We start from the raw sequence: 21105 nt of genomic DNA, 5'->3' as shown, positions 1-21105 counted from the left end.
CAAGCGTTCGTTAACATTGTGAGAACAGGAGCGTGAAGAAGGAAAGTTGTCCATAACATCACGTCAGCTGAAAAACATATCCCAGGGAGAGAACATTGGAAATGAAACCTGCCAAAACATGCACAAAGCCGAATGCAAACCGTTAAGTCCCACTAGTAAAAGTCAGTGGCTAGGAAGCAAAGGCACTTAGCTCTGACAAACACAGCTGTGTTTGGGAGTGCTATTAGAGCTAGTCGGACCTGTCATTAATTTCAGTGGGAGGTGGGTATACTTCGTTGTCAGTTAGGTGCATCCATGCTCTCTCTGTGCGCTCTCCCAGTCCTGGGCAAACAGTTGGTTCAGCAGATCTCGATAGCCCTACCCAGAAAGAACGACCACTGGCACGGTTCAGTGACAAAGGCCAGGATTATTGCCCTCAATATAGGTCTAGCACCCTGGCTCCATGGTTACACATATGCTAAAACACAAGTACTCAGTGTGCAGTAGGACTTTCTGATGCCCCCTTGGCCACACAAAGGGTTATGGTGAGGTACCCCAATCTTTACAGACCGAGACAACTTCTGTGCCACCTCACATGTTTCAGGACACCTGCTTGTTGTCTCCCTTTGTATCATGCTCCAGGTGTCTTGGGCAAAACATCCTCTTATCTGGTGTTAGCTCAGGGTGTCCCTGAGCTAATCTTCCGGAGTGTGTTCTGACATATACCTAGTATCTGTTGCTTCTTAGAAGTGCCTGTGTTTTAGCCATGCTAGCAATACTTTTGACAAGGTCACGTATCAGACAGTGAACTTGTAAACATCTGCTTTAATCCATGGACTGATTTTGGTTCACAGTCTCTGGGTCAGGCCTCGAATCTTGCACCAGGCCAAGTGCTCCAGGCTCTCTTCTTTCTTATGTACTTTATAATACCGGTATGGTAATTAAAGAGTAGCTATACTGTAGTCACAGCCCAGTTCTAACGATTGATAGCTGTCATTACCACTAATTCATATAACCAAAAGCTGACCTTCATGCCTGCGTTACTCAGCATTGCCCCTTTGGTCTCCTACCAAATTCCTATCTATCTTTTAGAATCCTGGCACATTAACTCCATGGCAGGGCCGCCGGGGGCTGGGGGGGGCAGGGGGCAAGCAGGAGAATTTGCCCTGGGCCCTACAGGGGCCCCCATGAGAGTTTTTTGGAGGCCCTGGAGCAGGGTCCTTCACTCGCTCCAGGGGCCCTGGAAAACTCTCACGAGGCCGGGCCCCTGGAGCATCTTCCTCGGCAATTCAGCGGTGGGGGTTCCTTCCACTCCACGACCCACCGCCGAAGTGCCCCGAAGACCCATGGCGGGGTGGTCCTTCCGCCCTGGGAACAGTGGCAATTCCCCGCCACCGAAGACCCCAGCCCCCCTGAATCCTCTGGGCGGCCCTGCTCCATGGTAGCCACCCTATAATTATTGGGAGTGAGGAAACTCCACATTTCCACCTCAGATATTTAACTTTAAGAGAAGCAGTCGGATGCTGAGAAGCATTATGAAAATCAAAATGGAAACTAGGAATTCCTCAGAAACCTGCAACCTGTTTCATTTCAGGCTTCTCAAGCTCTTCCCCCCGGAGATACCAGGCACAGTGCTAGATTTGGTGATGTAATATGATGTATATCTAACGAGGGGAATACTCCTAGAATCATTAAGACATCCAGCATTAAGCTCTTGCTTGTATAGTCGTAAAGGGGACCAAAGTGTGGATGAAATCTTGATACTCACCCTAGAGACAGAGAGAGTTTTATCCATCATCAGAAAGACTTGTGTCCTTTTGAGCATTGCTGGTTTTTATTCTATATTCTGCCTCCTAGTTTGATCGGAGCAGAAACTGAATGAGCCCTTGTCTTCTGTGTGTGCGGCGTTTATTGGGGTGCGGTGGGAATAAGGGATAATAGTGATAAATAATGCAGAGAGGTTGGGAAACGGGAGACCTGTGGATTTGGGCAGCTTGGAAGATGCACCAACTCTCGGGTAGATGTAAAAGGTGAACCAAGTTCTAACAACTCACTGGTTTGTTTCACTATTTGCCAGACTCTGGAAATGGGCGACGGGATGGATCACACGCTAATTGCCCTGTTCTGTTCATTCCCTCTGGGGCCACTGTCGGCAGACAGGACACTGGGCTAGATGGACCTTTGGTCTGACCCAGTCTGGCTGCTCTTATGTTCCTTACTGTACCCTTTAGGTTTGGAACCCATTGGCCCCCCTGCAGTAGTCTAGGCTCTGAATCTGAAGAATTCACAACGTTAGGTCTGGTTTATTAGCACGCTACACAATAGTCTACATACAAGGGGCCAAGCTGATGGCAAAGCATCCCTTGACTTTAAAGGGTCAGGATATGGGCCATAACGAGTGCTGGTGTTTCAGTGCTGCAGCAGCCTATGGACTGAGGGATCATTTTCCCTGCCCCAGGTGGACTGCTCTGGGCAAGTGATTGATCCTGGCAGGAGCAGTGCTGGGATTGTAACAGGGCTTGCTGACAGGCAGCTCCGGGAGTCAGTCTGAGAGCAGAACGCACCAGCAGCACGGGAGGAAGATTCCTTTCCCCAGCTCCTATTCTGACCAGCGAGGGCTACAGCTTCCCGCCCTGTCCTTGGAGCAGGCAGCAGGGGCACTGTACGTAGGACAATATAGGCTCTCCCTGCCAAATACCCTGCAGTTCCTGTAGTGGATGGGGACAGGGAGCCTTCACAATCCCTGCCTTAGACACAGGTTGGCAAATATGCGTAGGTGGGTAGCTCTGCCCAGCTGCAGAGGGGCTGCTGGGCTCCTCCCCTCGACAGCAGAGGTGGCTGGTAGTGGCTTAAAGAGTTATTTAAAGTGAGGCACTTAAGGTTGGGCGCCCTCCCCAAACTCCTAAGGAGAGCCCTGGTCTCTGTGTCCTGCACGCCAAGGAACAGCGTGTCCCCAGCGTCGGCGTGCAGGATCGTGCAGAGCAGGAAGTGGGTTGGGAAGGGGATGCCCAGACTCTGAGTCTACTGTAGTATCCAGAGGCTCCCACAACATGTTGTGCACATAATTTTCCCTTCCTCTTGGATTCTGGAAGTAACGCCCAGAATTCTGGACTCTGTCCCACAGAGCGAGCCGCCCTGTCAGATAAGGGCACTGCCAGTGTTCCTTTATGATCAGCAAAGGCCAACACACATCATAAGCACTGCCTTCATCCCAGTGTTTTAGCTAGAAGCCAGTCAGCCTTAGATTGTCTGTCCCCACCGGAGCCCACCGCGCCCCTCAGTCCAGACCCTTTTCCCAGCAAGGGGGTCTCAACTCTCTTCCTTGTTGACCCTCGCATGGGCCTGGGCGGGTCGAGTGGTTCGATTGGCAGGTAGAGGCCAGAATTCTGGGCCCTTCCAAACTAGCACTAAAATATTTGTATGATATTTAGACTTCCCTGGCCTGACTTAAGGGCAGGTAGGGGACTAAAGACTCCCAGGATGGCCAGAGACTGAGGTCAACCTATAAAAGCCCAGGGCCGAGACCGCAGCTGGTGTGTCTTAGCAGAGCTTGTTGACTGCGGTGAACTGCGTCACGTCGCCCCAGCTGATCATCTGGGCCACAGTGTTCCTCTTCGGAAGAGAGGGGCCTGGCAGACAGAGGTGGACCTGGTCTGCAAGTCCTACCTGGAAATTAACGTCAATGTCCCCCTGCCTTTAGGAACAGCTACCACACAGGGCACAGGGGCTTTGGTCCCGTGCCCACAGAGCCGGCGACAGGGTGGGCTAGCCAGGCTTTGTCGTTGTAGGGAGTGTCCTGCGAAAGAAAAGAGCTTTTCTAGTGGCTCTTTAAACTGCCAGGGCAGCCATCTCTGCTGCGTGTTTAGGAGGCAGCAGAGCCATGGGGAGAGCGTCAGTGGAGCAGTGTGGGCACAGCAGCTGGCAGCACCAGCAGGCCCGTGGGGGGCGTTGAATCCATCGTGCTACGTTCCCCAGTCGCCTTGCAGCGGTCCAGGGTGCTCAGTTCTGCACATGGCCCGTGTTCCTGTTGGGAAGAAGTGAGGTTTTGGGTGAGGCACCGTTATCAGGGTGGGGGTCACGTCTGGACCCTGGGGGGTTCTCCTGCTGCTATCGCACTTGGGTGACTTTTGGGCAGTCTTTAAAAACAAACCAAAGGTTTATTGTCTTGGGTTCTTCCTCTTTCTGCCTCTCCATTTCTCAAATGGGGCAACAGCTGCTGCTGTGGGCTGCAGAACTGGGTCTGCTCCCCTCATCTCACACTTATGTTCACTGCTTCTTAGTTAAAGTACTGGGTGAAATCCTGGCCCTACTGAAGTTAGCAGAAGTTCTACGTAGGTTTTTATACTGCACTCATCACTATAGTATCTGAGCGCCTGGCTTCACTGGGACCAGGATGTCAACTTTCTCCTCTCCTGCTTACTTCGCCGCACATGCAGAAATGCAGCGTATGGCAAATTTGAAGTGGTTCATGCAAAAATAGGTTATTCATGTTCGTGAGAAAAGAAAATAACTTTTTAAAAACAAAAAAAAATATGCAAAGTCTCCCCTTGGTGTGTGAAGGAGTGTTGATGTTCAGACATGGTTCGTGGCTAGCTGAACAGCACCTGGGAATTGGTATCTTTGTGTGGAGAATGAAATGAAATGAGCTTGAAAGAAATACAGGGTGGTGAAAGGACTTCCCTTTGTCCTGCGAAAGGTCACCACCGCCTGGCCATTGTCCTGTTATGGTGAACTCTATGTATCAGATGACTTTTAAAAAACTAACTTTGTATTTGCGGATAATCTTAGCACTATACCCAGATGTACAGACACTCTTTTCCCAACCTATGTATTATATCATTTTTTTAACATTAGCTTTAATAGAATGTTTAAATCTCTGTATTTTATCCTATTGCAGGTCTTAGCGAAACTGCAATATTCAGCTGTGAAGCTCACAACAGGAAAGGGCTAACTGCCTCGAATGAAGTACAGATCAATATCAAAAGTAAGTGATGAATGTAAAGTCTGTCTCACTACTGCTGCTAAGGTCTCTGCCTAGTAAACTGTCTGTGGCTCCTGCCTGAGCCCACGTGGCAGTGAGACTGGGAAATGAGGTTATTGTTAGAGCTGGTTGGGAATTTTTGGACAATAAATTTTGTGCTAGAAGAGGCTGATTCATCAAAACCAGAACTGTTCACAGAAAGAGCCCATTTCAATCTGTTTTGGAAAAACCTTGGAAAAAACATTTCGGAATCATCCAAATGTCCCATTTTAACATTTTACAAAACAAAGTATAAATTGTTCAGGTCAAAATGACGTTTTGTCTTAAAATTTAAAATTTGATTTATAGTTTAAAAAAAAATCTTGAAAACAAAAAAATGTCAGCGTAGAAAGAATCCTTTAGAAGTGATCTCAGTGTTTCACTTGACCCAGTCTGATAGTATTGCATTTTTGGGTGATGAACATTTTCAAGATTTTGCGTTTTCATCCCAATTTGGGGTGGGAAAATATTTTCAAAAATTCTTGCCGGACAGGAGAACTGTTTCCTGCCCAGCTCTAGTCATTGCATTTGAAGCTGTGCTCCAAAGTCTGGTCTCAAACCTCCCCCGGGGATTGGCAGAGATCCCTGCAGGTTGTAGTGTTGGAGAGAGCAGATATTGCCCCTACCCTAGAGGACAAGATGCACCAAACTCACAAAACTCCATAAATCCTAAGGCACTTAGGAGAGTTGGATGGAGGCACAGCGTGTCTGCGCTTTGGTCTGAGTCTGTCCCCTCCACAGCAGGGCATGCTGCCTTCCCTCCCTTGCTGGCCACAGCAGCAACAACCCCCAGCCCCCCGACGATTATGGCTGAAAAGCAGACACCAGTGCAGCCCAAGCGTCCCCTGCCGAGATTCTGCTAGCTGGGAAGCTGGGCGTCCACAGGGCTGTGACTGGGGGAGGAGGCACCCAAGAGCTCACTTGTAAGCAGAGCTGTCAAACCGAGGGGAGTTTCAGAAGGGCTGTGCCATTCCCTCCCTCGCTTCCTTCCTTCATGGTCCGAGCCAGCCTCCGTGTTTCCATCGGAAGTGATGGGAATTCCTGAAATTCCCAAGCTGGAGTCGCCCTGGCGGCCAAGGGAGCATTTTCCCTGAGCCCACACGTTCCCAGCCGAGGCAGAGTGCGGGTTGCAGTTCACGGGCGCCGAGCGTATGCAGGCGGCTCCAGGAAAGGTGAAGATGGTCTGTTGTGTTCTGGATTCCACATGGAGTTAGTGTCCAGTGCTCCTGAACGAGTCCCCGCTCCCACCGTCAGCCTCTCATCCTGGCCAGCCGCCCTGATCTGACCCAGAGGGCTGCGAACAGCCAGTCACTCCCTTAGGGCTTTGTCAGCAGCCTGGCTGAAATCTTGGTACTGCCGGCCCCACACACACACGATCAGGCTTGGCTGCCTGGCCGTGTACCTTAAAGAAGAGTGCCTGGATGGCCTCTATTTTTATCAGTCTGCCCCATAAATTAGGACTGTAAAGGGGGGCTCCTGACTAACTCACCCATTTGGTATTCGACTCCCTGCGAGGGATGGTGCTGCAGGCTCTGGGAAGTCATTTCCCCCAGTCCCAGCACCTCAGGGTGCCATATCCAGGCCCCAGATGGCAGCAGCACCCAGGCTGGCAGGAACAGGGCCCAGCCAGGAGCACCTGTCCTGGAGGCCAGGGAAGGGGAGAGTGCAGGGAGCAGGTACCCCACATGGAGGGTCAGAGGCCTTGTTTCTTCCTTCGGGTAATGTGGCCCCTCGGGGACGTTTAAAGCATGATCAGGCGCTGTTCCCAGTCCGCTGCTCACCGCTGGCACTGGGGAGGCACCTGGAGATAGCAATAAACTGATGCTGTGTATTGTTACATCAGCATAATGGTGAGCCCTGCGATTTGCTTCTGACCTGTCCCTCCCGCCCAGCGTAGCCTCTCCAAGGCAGCTGGGATGGGCTCAGGAGGAGGTCAGTGGTCTAGCTGCATCCCCCTCCCCGCCCCACTCTCCCTCAGCGGGCAGCTTTCTTCTGGCCTTCACACACAGCACTGTGTCCTCCTCCTCTGAGAAAGCCTTGCCCTAACTTCTTTGGCACCCCTGCCCCCTCTCCCCTGCCCCATAAGACCATCCAGTCACTCGCTTCTGAGTGCCGGGCCCGTGAAAGGAGACACGATTCCAACTATCTCAGAGGGTACGTCTGCCCAGCCCACGGCAGCCAGACTCCCGACTCGGGGCTGCAACCAGTGCTCTGCCAATAGCTGTCTGCCCGGGGTGGCGCTCAGCTCAACCCAGCTGTGTCCTGCAGTTCCGAGTGGGCAGCGGCCAGGGCAGGTGATCCTTGGCCAAGGAGAGCAGCTCTGCAGGGCGACAGGACAGAACACAGCATGGTAAATCAGCGACGCCCATTTGAAACTCTGATGCTGAGCACACGCTGCCCCTCGCGGCCCGAAGGGGTCCGAGCATGCCCGAGCTCATGACCGTGCTATAGCGATGAGCACAACCCTTGGACTTGTCTGCATGGGGCGGCCACACGCAGCACAGGGGTGATTTCTAAAGCGCACTCACCCGCAGCACAGCAGTTACTCCGTGGAGACGCTGCCGGTGCGCACTGGAAGTTCCCTCATGAGGGCAGGGGACTGGACTCGATGACCTCTCGAGGTCCCTTCCAGTCCTAGAGTCTATGAGTCTATGAGTCTGTGCGGCTTCCAGGCAAGCTCCCAGCCCCGGGAATCCCCACATGCCATTGCTCCTCACCCCTCTATGTCAGGCCACTGCTTGAATCTGCCTTCCAAAGGTGGTGCTGCTCCCCCTGGCCCAACACAGCCCTGGGACGCCCAGCATAGTTCTCTTGGGGAGGCTTCTGCCACCTCCACAGCGCTGAATTCAGCATTCAGGTGTTTCTCTGCAAAGCTCGCACATGCGTGTTTTCGCACTGCAGGCGGCTGGGAGCCGGCGTTGTGTGTACACGCGTTAGAGCTGACCAGCGCTGGCTTTCTCGTGTAGGAACTCCGGCCGCACCAGCCGATGTGCGTGTCCTGAATAGAACAGCGCACAGCCTCGTGGTGTCCTGGGTGCCGGGCTTCGACGGCTATTCGCCTCTGCACAGCTGCCGCCTCCAGGTAAGACGTGGCGTCGTGGTTCGAGCTGCTTGTGTTTGGTGTGGCGTGGTGCTTGCAGAGAGGCTGCCAGCCATGCTGGGCCTGTCTCTCCTTGCACATGCACCAGCATAAGCCAGGGATAGCTGCATTGCTGCTCGGGTAAATCACTTGGTCAACACTGGTGGGAGAGAGTGGAGATTCAGGCATCTCTGTGTTCGAGAAATAAGAGCACAGGCTCCTGTTCCATCTGCAGGTGGGAAGGCCATGCTGGACTAGTCAAAAGACACAAGTGTGCGGAGCAGCTGGCAGGCCATGTGCTTCTGCACGTTGCTCATCTCATGCTGAGCTGCTGGTCTGGGGTCCCAAAGTGGTCAAGACCCTCATGGGGTCAGGGTGTCAGGGTGTCAAAGCCATGAGGTCCCTGCTGGCCAGACACCTGCAGCCTGGCAGCGGGCAGTGCCAGCTGCCCTGGGGGCGCTGGAGTTGGGGACATCTCAGAGTTGGGGGCGTCTCAGATTTGCATCCTGGAGGAAGAAGAAGAAACAGGTGTTAAGGTGCCTTCAGGATGCTTGATCACCTTTCCCTTGGGAGGTAGGATGGAGGGATGGATTAGCTCTCCCTCCCTCCCTCTCTCCCTCCCTTCTGCTGTTTTGGAAGATTTAGGGCATGTTTCAGTTAAGACGATAAGAGCAGCCATGCTGGGTCAGACCCATGCTTTATCTAACCCAGCGTCCTGTCTTCTAACAGTGCCAGGTGCTTCAAAGGGAATGAACAGAACAGGGCAGTTATCGAGTGATCCATCCCCAGTTGTACACTCCCAGCTTCTGGCAGTCAGAGGTTTAGGGACACCCAGAGCATGGGGTAACATCTCTAACTATTTTGGCTAATAGCCATTAATGGACTGATCCTCCATGAACTTACCTAGTTCTTTTTGACCCCAGTTATACTTTTGACCTTTGCAGCATCCCGTAGTAGTGAGTTCCACAGGTTGTCTGTGCATTGTATGAAGAAGCACTTCCTTATGTTTGTTTTAAACCTGCTGCCTATTTCATTGAGACCCCCCTTGTTCTTGTGTTAGGTTAAGGAGTAAATAACACTTCCCTCTTCACTTTCTCCACCACGTCATGATTTTATAGACTTCTATCATATCTCCCCTTAGTCGTCTCTTTTTTCTAAGCTGAGCAGTCCAAGTCCTTTCAATCTTTCCTTATATGGAAGGTGTTCCATACCCCTAATCATTTTTGTTGCCCTTTTCTGTACCCTTTTTCAATTCTACTATCTCTTTTTTGAGATGAGGCGACCAGAACTGCATGCAGTATCCAAGGTGAGGGCATATCATGGATTTAGATAGTGGCATTATGATGTTTTCTGTCTTATTATCTATCCCTGTCCTAATGGTTCCTAACATTGTTAGCTTTTTTGACACCGCTGCACGCTGAGTGGACGTTTTCAGAGAACTATCCACAATGACTCCAAATCTTTTTCTTGAGTTGTAACAGCTAATTTAGATCTTATCATTTTATATGTATAGTGGGGATTATGTTTTCCAATGTGCATTACTTTGCATTTATCAGCATTGAATTTCATTTGCCATTTTGTTGCCCAGTCACCCAGTTTTGTGAGATCCCTTTGTAAATCTTCACAACCAGCTTTGGACTTAAGTATTTTAGTAATTTTGTATCATCTGCAAACTTTGCCACCTCACTGTTGACCCCTTTTTCCAGGTCATTTAATGAATATGTTGAACAGCGCTGGTCCCACTACAGATCTCTGGAGGATTCCACTATTTACCTCTCTGCATTGTGAAAACTGACCATTTAGTCCTACCCTTTGTTTCTTGTCTTTTAACCACTTACTGCTCCATGATAGGAACCTTCCCTCTTATCCCACGACTCCTTACTTTACTGAGGAGTCTTTGCTGTGGGACCTTGTCAGAAGTCCAAGTCCACTATATCCAGACTTGTGGACACCATCAAAGAATTCTAATAGATTGCTGAGGTGTGATTTTTTCCCTTTCCAAAAGCTGTGTTAACTCTTCTCCACCATATCGTGTCCATCGATGTGTCTGATAATTTTGTTCTTTACTGTAGTTTCAGCCAGTGTGCCTGGTGCTAAAGTCAGGCTTACCAGCCTGTAATTGCCAGGATCACTTCAGGAGCCTTTTTAAAAAATCGGCATCACATTAGCTACCGTCCAGTCATCTGGTACAGAGGCTGATTTAAGTGATAGGTGACACACCACAGTTAGTATTCTGCAATTGTTATTTGGTTAAATCAGTTATGAGAGGCCTGCAAGATATTTAGTATAGATCTTAGTTGCTGTTTGTACAGAGCGTGTCAGGGTTGTGTTGTATCACTATGGGACACAGGGTGGTAATGGAATGGTGCTTAGGACAGGGTTGGTTACAGTTACATGCACTCATAGGCACTGACTCCTTGGGAAAAATTAGTGAGTGCTCTACACCCACCGGCACCCAGTCCCTGCCCCACCTCACCACCTCCTCTGCGTCCTCCTCTGAGTGCATCACGTCCCTGCTCCTCCACCTACTGCCCAGCACTCGCCGCCACCAAACAGCTGTTGCAGGCTCCAGGAGGGACGGGGGAGGAGCAGGAGCGTGGCGCGCTCAGGGGAGGAGATGGGGCCAGGCAGGGATTTGGAGAGGAGACAAATAGAGGCAGGGAGGGGGCAGAGTTGGGGTGGGGACTTTGGGGAAGGGGTTGGAATGGGGGCAGGGCAGGTGTGAAGTCGGGGTGGGGCCGGGGGCGGAGGGGGGTTGAGCACCCACCGGAACCATTAGAAGTCGGCGCCTATGCCACATTAACTTGCAGGCCGAGGGAAGATGGGAGGTCTGAGTGGCAGGGTCCTGGTTCCAGATCTCCCAGTGCAGGGTTAAGAGGGAAAGGTTAATGGTGGGGTGTTCTCCCAGATGTGCAATCATTGCATGCAGCTGTTGAAGACCGGCAGCCTGAGTCTAACAGAAAAATTACCTTGGAGCAACGGCTAGGTACAGAGCTCTCCGAATGGGAACAGGGCCACCTCCCTGCACACACCGGCCAGCATGGAGATTTAAGCTCCAGCCTGTAAAAGACGGCAGCCAAGTGCATCCCCCTGAGAACAAGCGGGGCCAGTGAATTGTGACGCTCTGAGAGCTCTGTGTGTGTCTGAATCACAAGCCCTCGCTGGGCTGCTCCCAGCTAGCACCGCTTACGTTAGCGGAGAGACAGACAGACCTCAACTAGGCATAGAGGGGTTGGAATAGGAAGTGTGAGACACCTGCTGCGTGGACTCTTCCGGTCACTGGAGGGGAGTTACGGGGCAGAGGGATGCAATTACCTGCCTCCCTTGGGGAAGAGCTCCATGGGATTTGTGCCGTTCTGGGTGTGTCGTCCCAGCGGGGGCAGCATTAAGGGCTTAGAAATGGTCAGCCAGAGTACAGTGTTCCGGGAGGTCAGGCACTGGTTGGTTACTGAGTGACACTCTGCTAGCACAGTGACTGGGTTATGGCAGCGTCTGGAGAGGTGATCTCGATCTTGTGGATACAGTACAGCGATGCTCCCTGTGCTCCTGCCAGCTCCCCCAGAAAGGTCTGAGAAGATGGCCTCTCCTGTGGCCAAGCTGCTCTCTGGCTGGCAGATGTTCACTGGTGCATCGTGGGCATCTGGCTGCTGGCTTAGATGTCACCCGCAGCAGTTGAATTCCATGTGGGAGAATTAAATGATTCATCCTGTCCTGTCCTCTGCTGCTGTGCAGGGTTTCCTGGCAGTCCCACCACTGTGGTTGTGCTCCTTGGGGATTAATAGATCCCTGCGTAGCACAAGACTCAGCTGTGATGTGCCAAGATGCGCATTAGGGTAGTGCCCGGCATGCACTCCCTCCTTCACCCGCATCACAGGGTGTGGACAGTGGGGACTTGTACAAGAGTAAGTAGCTTTCCTGCTGCATGGCCTGTCTGCATTGCACTGTGGGGCCTCTGGAGGCTGCTATAACCTCTGGGCTTCAGTAGCACCTGTGAGGAGGTTTCTGTGACAAGCAGGGGAAGAGGCTGCCCCTCACTACGCATGGTCCCAGCGCCCAGCTCAGCTGTGTGGGTGGGACGCTGGGCGGAGGGAGAGTGTTGGCGCCAGTAGCCATCTGACGCGCGGACAGATGCTCACAAGGCAACACGAGAAGTTTGAGTCTGAAATGGTCACAGATCCTACTCAGAGCCCAGCTCACCTCAAGGCAACGCTAGTGCTGCTGGACTGACGGGAAGAATGGTGCTTTTAAAGCAGGGTCCTGGCCATTGGCAGGGCACTCCCCCTGCCGTGGGGAGAATCCAACCTGGCAGCTACAGCTTTTCCACTCAAGTGGTTTGGAAGCCATAAAGGGTTTGTGTTGCGTTAATATCTGTCCCATTTGATAAGCTGATAAAGCAGGTCAAAAGCAAAATAAAGCTTTCAAAGCGCCCCCAGGTGGACTCAAAGGTACAGGACACCTCTCTGCACTCTGCCGGCCATCAGAAGGAAGTTGGCTTCCTGATAAATGATTGAGTGAGTGAGTGCCGATATTCCTTTCTGTATGGGCGCTTTGGGGCCAATCCTGCAATCTAACCTGGGAAGGCAGGGGGTGTTCCAGGGCCCAGTCCTTTTTCTGCTCTTCGGTGATTTCGGCATCATTTATCAGGGGTTCATTTTTACCTGCATCGGAATAGCAGCTAGTTTTATTGAATGCCAGTTTGCTGAGGGAAATGCCGAGTGGTATATAACTAAACGCCACTCTGTGCCATGACTTATTCAGAATGTCCCATCGTTGTTAACCCTTTCAGTCAGGTGCATGCAGCTTAGGACGCTCATTTCAAAGGTTGCGTCTTTTTCAGGGAAAATGTCCTTTGGCTTAAATGCATTGTGGTGGCTAAAATCTGCGTTTTAAAAGTTGCCCGGCACGGCTGAGGGCGATGACTAACGTGAGCACGCTAGGCTCTAGATGGCAGCACAAGGGATGCCTGGGGCTTAGACGGAATCCGAGCGGGGTCAGGCGACATCTTTAGTATTCCACTGCGCTCCCAGGAGTCCCGGCTCTGAGAACACCTGGCCTGTGGATGAATTAAAATGTTGGACAATGTACATAATAAAAATAGTGAGTAAGACCCGGCTTCCTTCCATTTGCCCTCAGTCACGTCCACTGTGTCGGATCAGAGTGACTCCTCCTCTAGCACTTCATAACCCCCACTGTATGAGGGCTGGTGAAAGTGAAAGGTCTCTGGGGATGCGATCCAGTGTAAAGTGAGTGCAGCATTTAATGTTCCATTCTTACTACAGCTCAGGAAGTAGGGTGGAGGGACAAAGAATTTCCTGTGACTTAATTTACATGACCCGTCACTAGGAAATAGCCTTTTAAATCAGAAAACAAGATATGATTCCTGGCAAGAACGACTGCGGTGACTCAGCCACTGTACTTTCACCTCCTTCGCTGTTCAGCCTGGCTCAGGTGATGCCATCTTGCCAAATGTGCAGTTAGTTTTTGACCCTGTCAGTGACAATAGCGGGTGCTCTCCTTGCCCCAGCTGGCAGGAACTGAGCCCTGTGTTCCAGTTCCAAATGAGCTGGGTCGGTCGGCCCCTTTCGGGAATCAACAAGACTCAGATGGATTTAGAATTCATAATCATGACCGGTCCACCTGCATATTAGGAATCCATTTGCACATTTGGTCGCTGAGCACGCGTTCTGGATATACGTGTTGCAGCCCTATTTGGAATAATATTGCTAAGGTTTTGCTTAGGATTTTGTGAACCAAATTCTACCCTCAGACATGCACAGCCAGCTCCTGTTGAGGTCAGTAGGAGGTATGGACGTGTATCAAAGGCAGCGCTGGGCCCTCTCTATTTAGCCCGGTTCACTGCTGAACGAGACGGTGTAAATCACATCCCACAACCCCCATTTAGCGACGAGTCCCTGGAAAGTGCAGTGCGTCACCTTGACCAGTGCTGAGGGGGTCCCGGTGAGCAGTCTGCAGGAAGCTAATGGTAACATCACTGCAGCGATAGCTCTCTGAGGGAAGACGCTGTGTGATGCAGGGTTTCCCTTGGGTGTCAGTGTCTGGATTCCGGGTGTCTCGGGGGATGTGCTTTCCTCGCCCTGCCGTCTATTTAAAAAAGACCTGACTTGTTGTCATGCAGGTGCTTTTCACTTGACTCTCACTGTGATCTAACAGTAACAGGCCCGACTTCCGGAGGGGCTGATTGGACAAAGCCAGGGAGGGCTGAGGGCACGCAGCACCCCTGGGAATCGGGCCTATTACAGCCGATGCTGACACATTCAAAAGGCTGTGGGGCTGAGCGCGGCAGCTTTCTTCTGCCCCTTTGGCTTTTCATCGCACATTTGACTGTGTAGGACTGAGACAGGCTGTCCTTACCCAGACTCAAACTGCATAGCTGCGTGGGGCACCATCAATTTCCTGGTGCCCTACACAACTGCATGCTGCTCCAGCGGCCAGCAGCTAAGCCCGCCAGGAAAGTTGCCCTTGCTCCCACCCTGTGCACACTTCACCCCTTCCCCATAGCCCCTGCTCCACCCCCACCCTGCCTCTTCCCACCCCTGCTCCACCTCAGCCTTGCCCCCACTGCACCTTCCCCAAAGCCCTGCCCCTGCTCCGCCTCCCCCCCACTCCACCCCTTCCCCTGAGCTACATCCCGGGGGACTGCAGCAGGGACCGGGCATGCCCTGCACTCACTGTGTGGCGGGAAGTGGAGTGACCCTGCCCACTCCACCAGCTCCCAGCCGTGCTGTCAGTGAGTGCTGGGGGGCGGTTCCCCTCTGCCCCCCAAGTCCCAAGGCTGGGAGCCAGGGGAGCAGAGTGGAGCAGGCTGGGGCTGGGTCACTCCACTTCCCGCCACCCCATGTGTGGGGTCGGGTCCACTCTGCAATCACTGGGCAGCCGGAGGTGGAGCGACCTGTTCCCAACCCACTCCACTGGCTCGTGCTGGGGGGTGGTTTCGCTCCTGCCCCCCACAGACCTTGGGCGCAGCCCCCCCACCCTCTGCAGAGGCCTGGAGCCAGCACACACACACCCCCATGGGGTGAGGGAGTGTGTAGGGCACCACAATGTCTAGGGACGGCTCTGGGTTGAGACAAGAGGATACAATAGCTGGAGACATACTACGGTATTTATATGACAATAAATGAGACGGCAGCAGCAGCAGATGGTTTTGATCGCTGCTTTAAACGTTCTTGCCAAAGCATCTAGCAGCATCTGATGAGCCTCTGACCCTGCATTTCTGTCTGGTTTGGGAATCCGACATTAACTGTCCTCATCTTTGGTGATGAATGTTGCCCACTGACTGCATAGCGAGCCAGTGTCAATGCTGACTCTAGGGCTCTTGTCTCCCAGTCCTGCACACTAAGCCCTAGGCCTGGGCCCCTCTCTTTGCTGAATGCAAACTGGTGCTGCTGGCTGTCCTGAAACAACCTATGTGGAGCACAAGGCCTCAGACACCAGCTGAGCTGGGAACTTCCCATTCAGTGGTTCACTCTGAAATAGAGTGGGGAAGAGGAGAAATTGCATGCTTGCCTGAAGCTGGGAAATCGTCTTCTGGGGGAGCCATTCCAGCCCAGGTAGTTGTAAGGTCAAGATAAGATCCTGATCTTTCTGTGTTGTAGCTGTGTTAGTCTGTATTAGCAAGAACAACGAGGAGTCCTTGTGGCACCTTAGAGACTAACAATTTTATTTATGCTCAAGCTTTCTCTAAGGTGCCACAAGGACTCCTCGTTGTTTTTGCTGATCTTTCTGTGCCTTCCATCTAATCTCACTGTGCCTAGTTCTGGTCATGCCTTTCTCCTTCGTCCCCTGTCATGCCTTTCTCCTGACAATGTGTGTGGGTTCTGAGTAATTCAGTGCAAGGAGAATAACTTGTTAAATACATCGACCTGCCACCTTCCACAGGCTGTTTCCCTCATAACGCTGCAGAATCCTCTTTGGTTGGGGTCTGTGAAGTTTTGGGGGGCTTGTCAGTAACAAAGAAGTTTCTCGGAATAGAACCGCTCTGAGCTTTTAGAGTGGAAATTCAGTACCAGAAGCGACAGCTTCCAAGTCTGTGTTACACTTTGTTTATTCCTCCGTTGAAATCAGGGTGCACACAGCAGAGCAGTTGTGCATTTTACCATAAATACGTTGTGTCCTCCTCTAAAATGAGAACATGTGCAGCCCCATGCTCTGGGTGTCCCTCCTCTCTGTTTGCCAGAAGCTGGGAATGGGTGACAGGGGGTGGATCACTTGATGATTCCCTGTTCTGTTCATTCCCTCTGGGGCACCTGGCATTGGCCACTGTCGGCAGACAGGACAGTGGGCTGGGTGGACCATTGGTCTGACCCAGCATGGCCTTTCTTATGGTAGGCCGTGTTTGTTAGAAGTCTCAGCCTTGCTGTCTACCATGAAACTTCCCCCCGGTCTCCTCCCCGTAAGAGTTAAGAGAGCGTGGAGGGAAGAGCAGAGGAAGCGGGAAGGACAGAATTCTGGATCCTGTTTACAGACTTCAAATTCCTAACATGCCTCTGGCACGGCAGGTTCTTGCTGACTCATCTGTGTCCCTGTTTGATTTTCAATTAAGGTCAGGGAAGCGGCTCCACTGAACAAGGGCTCATTTCTGATCTGGAACACCTCTGTGCCACCTCATCGGTATCACGTCCAGCAGCTGCAGCCCCTGGCAGAGTACAGCATCCGTGTTTCCTGCAGGAACGAAGTCGGCTGGTCTTCATTCAGCCCCTGGACTCTGGCCAGCACAACTGAGGGAGGTAGGACAAGAGCAAATAAGTCTCAGGACAGTCTGTAGATCTGTGCTTTGTAGGGCCCTCTGCCGAGGGGTTCAGTTTGCCGAGAGGGTGCTGACAGCTCCATGCCGAGGCCCAAGGGATGGGTCACCGGGAGCTCCTTCACCAGCACACAGGCAGCACAACATGGTCTCTGGCACTGGGAAGTGTAGGCAGGCATGTGTATGTGCTAGCTGGCCCTCACTGCCGTGTTTCACCGCTCCCCCAGTGCTTCCATTGCCCTCAGTGTTCAGCCAGGCAGGGCGCGGCTGCGGGGAGCTGGGGGCTATGGTTGGGAGGAGTATTTGGGCTCTGCTCTCCACCCTCCATGCAGTGACTTACACAGCTATCATGTCCCACCCCTCTGCGCTCCCTGGCTGCAGCAGGCACAGGGCTGGGGGAATCAGCCCCTGGCCGGTTGGGCTTGGGCTCATTCTGCTCCATGGGAATAGGGGTGCACGATGGGCTCCTTAGAGAGAAACAGCGCATCCCCCGTTTGACACTTGACGCACCTACCAGCCTGCGCCTGACTCTGCCCTCGACACTGCAGATCCTGGCTCTTTGGGGCTGTGAAAGCCCAGCCGGCAAAGCAGGGCACAGCCAGTGTTCGCTCTCAGGCCTGAGGGAGGTCCCAGCTCTGTGGGGATCCAGGCGCATGGAGCCATGCAGCTGCCATGCTGGGCCAGCAACACCTACTGCGTAGGAGAGGAGCATCTCAGTTCGCACTGCGAGGACCCTCGTAGGGAGACACGGCCCAGCCACCCGGACCGGAATTAGCCCTTTGGGAAAGATGCACTAGACTCTTCAGTGCTCACGAGGGGCTGTGGGTCCACATCTTATCTGCAGCTAAAGCAGCCGACGATGCCACCCCGCAGTCATGGTGCTGGCGCTCTGACGGGGACAGTGGGGTCATGGGTCGTATGGGGGTTATGAAAGATGGCTTTTGTCTTGGCTGCTCCCTGCTCTCGGAGTGGGGAAGTGCGAGGGGGAAGTGAGCCAGGGACTCTTCTTCCCCCCCAGCCCTGATGTGTGCATGCAGCTTCAAGAAGGGATGTGTTTTCCTATTCAATCGCTCCCCTGCCCATCCCCGCAGCCTTCTGACACCTGCGCGTGGCAGCTATCACAGCACCGAAAACAGCAGTTAGACCTGAGACACGCAGAGCCTCGAATGCCACCCACTCCAGATGGCTCTCCTGCCACGGGGCTGGCCAGAGTGTGCTCAGGAAATCTGAAAAACATGGCTGTTTGGACAGAGTGACTTAGAGAGCGGGTTAATTAAAGAATTAGCCTTGATCCTTCCATTAGCTCCACATGGGCGCCAATGTCATGGCAGGATTGGGGCCTCCATTTGTGAGACACAGAATGTCCCAAGTTGAGTTCTGCAACCCGGGAGCCCCACCACATCCACATGAGTTGCTGATGGGCACGTCTGCCTGATTTTCTTAGCTCTGTATGTGATTCTGTTTGTGTCTTGTAGCCCCATCTACTCCCCCTCTGAATGTCACAGTGTTCTTCAACGAGTCCAGCTCCTCCCTGGAAGTCAGATGGGCAAAGCCTCACCTTGGACGAAAGCATGGAGAACTGCAGGGCTACAGGCTACTGCACACATGGCAGAACTCCAAGATAACGGTGAGTATGAAAAGAAATATAATAAAAACTAAATGTAATGCGATGGCCACAAAAATCTCAACAATGGCCAGGCAGCTACGACGCTGTCTTTCTTGCTGACAGGTGTCCTCTCAGTGTTCCCTGGTGGCCCCCATCTGTATCTACCTCCTGTCTGTAGCCATACAAGGCAGAGACTGGCTCTGTGGTGTATGTTTGTGCAGTGCCCTGGCTTAATACAGTTACAGTTCATAACTAAGAATATTAGCCAGTGCTGTGGTGCCTGTTCTTGTCTTAAAGGGGAGCTGCAAAGCAAGAAAAATGCTTGTTCATTATTGCTTCTCTATGGGGTTTCTCTACAAAAACAAATAAAATGTTAGTATTTTGAGGGGCTGTTCCCGGTGCTGGAGGTTTTGGAGCGGGAATTCGGATTCGGTAGCTTTTGCAGATGGAAATGGCTACGAGGTACATGGGTGGGGAGTTGTATGCAGCAGGGGAGCCTCTTTGTTTGGAGGGCAGAGTGAAGGGAACATTTGAGATCTTGCATAGAACTGGGCAAAAAAAAAAACGCAGTGAACATTTTTTTGGTTGGAAAATGCCCTTTTGTCCTAACAAATATTTCATGGAAACGTGCCGATTTCTACACCGTTTCCCTAGGGAAAGTTTTTTGGATCCAGGCTGGAATTTCAGAGGGTAAGCGAGGGACCCAGCAGACAGAAGAGCCTGGTGGCGAGGACACTCTCTGGGCAAACGAGAGATCAGGGTTGAAGTCCCTGCTCCAAATCTCTCTCAGATTTTCATGAAAGATTTCCAAAGGTCTCAGTCTTGCTGCATATTGGAACGGAAACAAATTCCAAAGCCTCACAGTTTTTTGTGGAACAGAATTATTTTCCAGCCAGCCCTAATCCCGAGTTTAAAATTCTGACCCTTTGTGTTGTTGTTTTTGCTTGTTTTCTCTGGGCTACAGCAAAGCCAGTTACAAAAGCCTTCAGGACCCAGAGATATTGGCCTCTTCTTCATGCCAGACTAGCCTGATCAGTCCAGCTGCTCCTGGGTCACTGCTGATAATAGGCAGAACAACACATGACCTTAGAGCCATTGCACTGTGGGAAATCCCAGCACATGAACGAGGGGAGTTGCATAACAAATGTGAAGCAAATGGAGCCATTATAGACCAGACAAAAGGAAGCCGGCAAGCCGGACACATGGTTCCATCCAGATGTTGCCTGCTTACTTGTGTACTTTGTTGGGCTGTTTTTTGCCCTCTGAATAATCCAAAATTGAAAACACAAAAAGGTGCTGAATGGGTACATTTCTGAAATCTGCATGGAAGAAATGATTCACACTCTTTTTCTAAGACACTGCGATTTCTGTTCCCTTTTTATCCTATCTACACGGCCCATGCACAATGAAATCGGGAAAACGATATTATGATCTTGTGACTAACACTGGAAAAAGATGCTGACACATTTATCTTCTCACAAGGCCGGGGAGAAAGGACTTTTTTTATTTTTATATTTTTTGTGAATTTCCAACATAAGACTTCTAAGCAATAAAAAAGGTGTTATACTTCAGGATAATTACACACCATAGCTGCTTACTGTTCCTCAGTGACCTCCATTCAGTGTGGAGAACCTGCTGAGCCGAAGGAAGATATAAAATCTCTGCTAGTGGGTGAGTGGCTTCTGATGTAGGAGGTCTTGGCTAGGTGCATAAGAATGGGACTTTGCTGGACAGGACAAAAGCTCTTTGCAGAATTGGGGCTGAAGACTATTTTTGTGTTTACGGTTGATTCATACCATCTACTTACAACATTCATTGCAGGGCAAAACATCATGTTGCTGTCATGTAATGCCTCAGGGTCAGAATGCAGGCAGCCCAGAACACAAATTTCAGGGCCTTTTTTCCTACTTACACATCCCTACAAATATCCAAATGTTGGTACTCGCAAGCTGGCTTCTAGGGTGCACACACGTCAGGTCAAAACCCAAGCGAGCCTTGTAACCACTGTCCCTGGTGTCCCTCCACAACACCTCAAGCTATCCTATCAATCCGTGCCTTGGCCAACATTTCAGCCTTCCCAGCCTACGGCCTATGTCCTAAAAGCCGTTACCAAAAATAATTCGATATGCCCACAGAAGTTGGTCCAGTAGAAGAGATTCCCTCCCCCATCTTGTCCCTCTAGTATCCTGGGACCAACGCAACTACAGCAACCCGGCAAACGGCAAGACTAATGTAAAAAAAATGGGTAGTTGTCCTTTCGACAACCAAGCACAACTCGTTTGTGCCATTGTGGGATGCTCATGGGTAACAGCAGAATGCCACACTGGCTAACAATGTGCAACCTGCTCTCAAGCAAGGGGAGAACAGCAGACCACTTCCATTACTACATCACGTAACAGCAGAGGAGGGGGGAGATCATGATTTTTTTATTGCATTGAAGGGGTTGATGGGCTGTGAAACACATGTTTTTTCAAAGAAATGAAGACAAAGTTTCCAGACGACCTGCAGACTCACTTTGGGCCTGACCCTACCTCCTTCGCCACATACGTTGACTTGTGTGAGCAATCGTATTGACCGCTCCTTGGAGGGGAGTTGTGTATGTGCTTCGTTGACCGCGCTAATGATGGCATGCAGTAAAACATTGGGAAGAGAGAAAT

At 51.6% G+C, this 21105-nt stretch overlaps 1 protein-coding gene across 2 annotated transcripts in view; it reads left to right on the top strand.

Annotated features, from left to right (window-relative positions):
- Positions 1-21105, top strand: part of MERTK (MER proto-oncogene, tyrosine kinase) — a 62152-nt gene that overhangs the window by 18312 nt on the left and 22735 nt on the right. For both annotated transcript variants that reach the window (XM_030558218.1, XM_030558217.1), the window contains exons 5-8: positions 4877-4963; positions 7966-8081; positions 16642-16825; positions 18318-18469. In XM_030558218.1, the coding sequence (XP_030414078.1) occupies positions 4877-4963; positions 7966-8081; positions 16642-16825; positions 18318-18469 (539 nt within the window). The remainder of the gene's footprint in view (positions 1-4876; positions 4964-7965; positions 8082-16641; positions 16826-18317; positions 18470-21105) is intronic.

The sequence above is a fragment of the Gopherus evgoodei genome, chromosome 3 (genome assembly GCF_007399415.2).
Source record: "Gopherus evgoodei ecotype Sinaloan lineage chromosome 3, rGopEvg1_v1.p, whole genome shotgun sequence".
Lineage (NCBI taxonomy): Eukaryota > Metazoa > Chordata > Testudines > Testudinidae > Gopherus > Gopherus evgoodei.
This window is presented reverse-complemented; position numbering and strand designations above follow the sequence as displayed.